Here is a 6,614-nt window from a genome sequence, read left to right as displayed (position 1 = left end):
CATTGTAACTTTCAAAGTCGACTGCAGACTAACCGTTAGTCTCTGTTCACACTAATAGAACACATTTCAAACCAGAACAGAGCTGCCATTAGCTTGCACAATACCTTACTGACAATGGATTCATGGTTTTATATGGTTGTTGCCACACACAAATGACTATTAGCTCAAGAGCTGAAAATGAGATTCATCTAACCCAGGTATGTGAAACTCATATGATATTGCAGGCCACATGATCTATTTTGTATAAGTTGGAAGCCGCATGTTTTCAATGTTCAAAAAATTAATAAAATACGGTTTTTAGAATGATTATATTATGTATTTATTAGACTCAATGTATTGTATATTATATGTACATAGACATTTTATATTTCATATTATTTTTTAAACTTAAACTATAAATATTTTATATTTTTTATAAAAAAACAAAAATAAAAGTTATAATAAAAAATAAACAAAATTCACAGTTTAATATTACTTTTTAGAAGATATTTGACAACGTTTTTCACAAAGCGAGTCATCAAAATTTGGTTGAATATATTGAGCCGATGCAATTTTTAAAATTGATGATAAATGTTGATCGGTTAACCTTGACCTTTCTGAATTTTTGTTATTTTTCATTAAAGAAAATAGTTGCTCGCATAAATAAGTGCTTCCGAACATAGCCAGTATACGGGTAACAAACGATAACATTTTAGGAAACCGATCTACAAATAAATATGTATAAAAATCTGGAATTCCAACATCCATATATTTTTGTTTCAGCAAATTATCACAGTGGATTTCAATTAATTCCATTTGTAAGTTTTCATCAACAGTTTCAATATCGATAGATAGAGGCAAAGTAAAAAGACGAAATTGTAATTCACAGCTTTTAAATTCAGAAAATCTTCGATTGAATTCCGTTTCTAACAATTTAATTTAGTGAGCGTATTCTGTAAATTTTAATTTAGGTGATTTAAGCAATAGATATTGACAGCTTTCAAAGTGAGACAAGTTTTCTTTTTCTATTTGTTTTCACCAAAGTGATAATTTTTGTTTGAAAGCGTTATATCATCAAATAGCGTTGTAACAACATGATTTTTGCCTCGAAGCTTAAGATTAAGTTGATTAAGATGACTCGTAATATCAACTGAGAAAGCCAGGTCCTTTATCCATTGTCCATCTTTTAATTCAGCACATTCATAATTTTTTGTTTCCAAGAAAATTATGATTTCGTCCAGCAATGTGAAGAATCATTTTAGCACTTTATGACTCTAAAGCCAACGAACTTCCGTATAATATGGTAGATCGGTGTATTCACATTCTATATCTTCCAGAAATGAAACAAATTAACGATTATTAAGTCCACGTGCTGGAATATAATTTACAATTTTGGTGACTATTTTTAAAACATGTCTGATATTTAAAACTTTGGAGCACAGTACTTGCTGGTGAATAATACAATGAAAATGTTCAAAATTATTATTACCATGCTGTTTGCATGTTTCTTTTAATTTTGCAACAATCCTTTAGTAATACCGGTCATGGTAGGTGCACCGTCAGTTGCGAGACAAACCAAGTTTTCCAATGGTAACTTATACTTCTTCAAAACTTCCATAAGTGCATCGAAAATATCAGCTCCAGTGGTTGTATTATGCATAGGAATGATTTCCAAAAGTTCTTCACTTATTTTTAAATTAACATCGCATCCGCGAATAAAAACAGCCAGCTGAGCGATATTTCGAATATCTGTACTTTCATCAATTGCAATAGAGTAGGCTTGAAATGTTGATATTGTTGAATTATGCTGATTTCTCAAATTATCGGCTATTTCGTCAACTCTGCTAGCTACAGTATTTTGACTTAAACTTACTTTTAAATTTTCTTTTTTGTGCTGGACATAATACTTCCGCCACTTTAATTAAGCATTCACTAATAAATTCCCCTTCGGTAAATGGTTTCGATCTGCTCGTGATTAAATGTGATAATATATAACTAACTTTTACAGCAGCTGTATTGTCTTCAACAGATTTAGTGAATACACTTTGTTGTTTTTGAAGGAGTGATTTCAATTCCGACAATTTGTCTTAACGAAGTTTTGCAACGTATTGGTCATAGTTTCTTTTATGATTTCTGTCATAGTGCCTTTTAAGATTATATTCCTTAGTAACTGAAATAGAGTTTTTACGTATCAAGCATAATATTTTATTCTTGTTTTGGACACAAAAATATTGCAATTCCCATTTTTCTTGAAAATAACGTTGTTCCTCTTCAATTGACCTTTTCTTATTCATTGTTCTTGGAGTTAGTTAAATTTGAAATATATCTTTTCAAATTAACAAAACGTTTATGACAACTATTTGATGTTACATGAACTTACAAGGTTTACGAGATTTACAAATTACAAAAATTACGACGTTTACAAAGTAGATTCACACAAACAGTCAAAGTTCCAAAAGTCACTATTCCTAGATCGGTCAAAAAGACACCTTGTGACGTATACTTCGGATACAGTTACTTGGAACAATCCTCCCGTCACTCGTCACAGCAATAGTAGACGAAAACACCTTACGGTAGAGCACACAAACATCCTCCTTCAAGTTCCAGCAAAAACTTGACTTTAGCGCCAAAACCTTTCCTTTTATATGGATTGTAGCAATGGCTGATGGACCGATCAGCGCATAGCAGTCTTCCACGATGTCCGCTCTCGTACGATGTTCGCCGGCCAATCATCATTTGTAGATTCAAAGCCGCAGCCGTTATCAAACCGTCTTTCGTAGCATCGACCAATTTGAATTGGTTGGACGAAATACGAAATGAACAAACACAAAAAGGGCAGGAATCGTACAGTTCAAAAAAGTTCAAACTTTCCACTTCAAGAGTCAAAGCTTGATATTTAAAAATTTTTTAAAAGTCTCGGCGGGCCGCAACCCACGTGTTGGCGGGCCGTATGTTTCACATGCCTGATCTAACCACATAACACTATTCCAGTAATCCAGTGTCCAATTTTGATGTTCTTTGGTCCATGTGAAGCACATGTCTGATGTCTGGCTGTTAGTAGTGACACTAAAGTGGGCCAGTGACTGACAAACCCCAAGCAATGTAGTGTATGTTGTACAGTGTGTTGACTGATGGGTTCAGTGGCAATCCTGTTGAAGTCTGATGGCACAAAATTGCCCTTTGTTCCATGGTTAGCCAATGACAGACATGTTCTTGCATTAGCCATGGGGCACTATGCACAAGCTGCTGATTTCTGTCCAGAATTTGAGTTTTCCTGGTAAACCTTTGAAACTATTGCACAAAAAAATCCAAAAGTATTGGCCATCTCTCTCATAGAGTGACCCATTCTTCTTGCTCCAACAATCTATCCATAATGGAATGGCAATAAATTTTTTACAGTGCCCATTGCTACTCTAACCAAGTTCACACACAACCAATAAGTATCATACCTATGGTGTCAAATGCAAATGTTCCAGCTCAAAGTATTTCCCGTGAGTAGAAGGTAAGAACATTGCTTGTACTGCTGTCTCTAACTTTTTGGCACTTCAGTTTATGATATGGTGTGATACAATCATTCTTTATAATTTTTATAAGAGTAAATTGAAATTTACAATTTTACTATCATATAATGTACTGTATGAGAAATTATATCCAGCAAACATGATAAATTCTAACACAAAAGTAGCTTTTACAATATAATTAAATTTTAAAAAATTTCTTAAATATTAATTTATTTTTAATGCAAGCAAGTACTAACTTAAAAATTAAAAATGATGTAAAATACATATAAATTATTGGTATTTATCATACAAAAACATTCATCTAATCAAGAAAATAAAATCAATTTTTCTAATTTCAAAACAAACATATAAAAAGCTATCAGTTTTTTATTAAACAATAATTTCATTCCTATGATTTTTCTTTGATAATACATCAAATTAAACCTTCATCAAATTAGCCAGAGGGTGTACAATATGCCTCACAGCCTGTATAGCTCGGTTTGTAGAGCATGATACTCTTAATTTCAAGCTTGCAAATTAAGCCCATGTTGAGCATTTAACTTTTGGATGGCCAAAGCAGTTAATGAATCTGCCTACTGTTTACCCAGAATTGAATCCACCAGACAGCCCAAGAGACATCATATGTCTCATCCCTCATCATTCGGCTCCATTATGAGCAGGGGCAAATCCTGATCAAAATTTTTTGGCATGCTGAAAGTTATAATAAGAATTATAGGCCTATCTCTAGCACTAAACAATATGCAGAAATGTTATTTGGTGTGAATAAAAAAGTATAGACTATTATAAAGTCCATTATATCTACACATGAAATATATGAAACTAGCAGATAAGCCCGGCATTGCTTGGGCAAAAAGTAACAATAGCAACAATTGAGATTATTACATTATAGCCAATCTTACCCATTTTCACAGAATGCAAGAATTAGGTCCCCCTGTTTCCAGACTAATTGGAGAATTTTTAGATGGGTCTAAAAATATGTTCGATTTCCTGCAAAAACACAAAAAACCGTATCTGTGCCTGTAAATCTTGCACACCGCTTTCTCTTAACACTTCCATTGTTAACACTCATTGTATAACCTTTCCCTGTGAAGGGGAATTTCAAAAAATCCCTTCTTAGTGTACGTTCTTGTAACGTACCGTAACTGTGTACCAAATTTCAACTTTCAACTCCTAACTGTTTGGGCTCTACGCTTATTATTTATCATTATTATTATCAACACATCTCGATATATATATAGATATATTATAATGAAAAAGTATTAAAAATTTATGATGATAATTTAATTTTGTGGGCTCTTAACACTGGGAGCCAAGGCTTATGCCCTATTAGTCTCTATGTAGATCCGCCCTAGTACACAATACATGTATGCTGACTGGGTACTGCAAGCTTTCGATACAATCTGGTCGTGTTAAATGCTTCGAATGATGTCGTGTGCTTGCATGCACTTGTTTGCTGCGGAAAACCTCCACACGAACAAGTGATTGAGTTCCTGCAAGCATCGTACTGACTTAAAATGGCTAGCCGCTAATTGCCAATGTAAAAGAAACACAAATGATAAAAAGAGTTTACACATTAGAATAAATTATTATTGGCATATTTGTTCTCATATAAAAAGTATATTGACAGTTAAAACTTTATCTTAAGCATGCAGCACATGCTAAGCGAGTCCAGAGAATTACCCCTGATTACGAGCCTGGCCAAATCCACAATGAACACAGGAAAAATGCCACTCAGTGTTTGCAGGGTGGAATGGTTGATTAGTTGTTCTAAAATTGTATGTGTATTATCTCCTGAGATAAAATTCTTTTTTAGGCACTCTTCGTACAAAATGATGGGGTAGTGTGAAGTTGGTCTTCAAATTTAAATAAAAAAATACAGTTTAAAAGAAAGTTTTGTCCATTATTTTCAATATTCACTACACCAAGGTCTACAAAATTGATGGTCAACAGTCATTTTTATTAAATACTAGCTGACCCGGCCACGCGTTGTTGTGGCTCAAAATGTATCTATTATAAAATTTTTTAATATTGAATATTTTCCAAAAAATCTGAAAAAATTAATATTCTTCTAACTTTCTATCCCGATTAACATGCTGTTAAATATTTTTGAATAACAACGCTCATTTTTGAGAAAAAAAATACTTTGGGTCTGTCAGACCCATGCGACTCATGATGGGGGTAAAAAAAAACCGTTTAATTTGTCGCCGTTGCCGATAGCGAGTGTCGCAATAACTTTATCGCATTTAAGTTGTCGCGCGGTGTTTATTAAATCCTATCATATCGTTATTTATTTGTATATTTAAATTTTTGTTTTTTTTGTTATAATATTGTTTTTAAAAGTAATGTCTAATTACTTTTTAATTAATTTAATTATTTTTTATTCTTATCATATAATTTTTATTTATCACTTTTATAATTAATTTATGATTATTCCTCGTATATTGGGCGATGCAAGTTGGCTTTTTTCACTTTTACTAAGTAATCAGAAACTTGTGAAAACAGTCTAGCTATAAAATTCCAAAAAATGTCCTGCCCCCTCGGAAATGATCTTGGTAATCGAATTTACACAATCGCTATAAATTCTTTTGTTTTAATCGCGTTATAAGCTATAAATTGCTAATTAAATGTTCGACAGTGTTCAGATGAGTAAACATGTTTTTAAAATTGTTTAGCAATGAATATTTCCTGGAAACTCCATTTTCCTATAGTAAGTCTATGGAATATCTAGTTGTGAATTTTAGTATTATTTTAAATTTGTATTAAAAAAAATTAAACACCGTAAACTGTAATATATTTACTGTACTGTAGTAATAAACCGGCTTTTATATCTGAATCCGTATCAATTTTCTTTTTTGATTATTTTTCACAATACAGTGTAATCTAAATAACACATGATTTGTTTACATTTGTTTATTCCTTTTTTTTTATTTGTCGGGACGCTTTTCAGTACTTTGCCCTTCTTCTGTCAAGTTTATTTTGTTTAATGTATATTCTCATATACTTTAAACAAAATAAAGCCGTCAGAAGAGATCGGTGTGTCATTAAATCACTTTTATGGCGTTTTTAGTTCATTTCTGCTTCTGAGTTAGACTAGTACATTCAAGAAGACCTGTC

The 6,614-nt window shown here is 32.4% G+C and overlaps 1 protein-coding gene across 1 annotated transcript; it reads right to left on the bottom strand.

Annotated features, from left to right (window-relative positions):
- Positions 1 to 1,489: 1,489 nt before the first annotated feature.
- On the bottom strand, positions 1,490 to 1,827 carry LOC136971082 (general transcription factor II-I repeat domain-containing protein 2-like; the record flags this gene model as incomplete). Its single annotated transcript, XM_067265553.1, has 1 exon — positions 1,490 to 1,827. A coding segment is annotated over one exon (338 nt), but the record flags the coding sequence as incomplete, so codon positions are not given.
- Positions 1,828 to 6,614: the final 4,787 nt, after the last annotated feature.

The sequence above is a fragment of the Centruroides vittatus genome, unplaced genomic scaffold, assembly GCF_030686945.1.
Source record: "Centruroides vittatus isolate TY-2023 unplaced genomic scaffold, ASM3068694v2 contig_231, whole genome shotgun sequence".
NCBI classification, from domain to species: Eukaryota; Metazoa; Arthropoda; class Arachnida; order Scorpiones; family Buthidae; genus Centruroides; species Centruroides vittatus.
The sequence above is the reverse complement of the archived record's forward strand: the minus strand, read 5'-3'. Positions and strand labels throughout refer to the sequence as shown.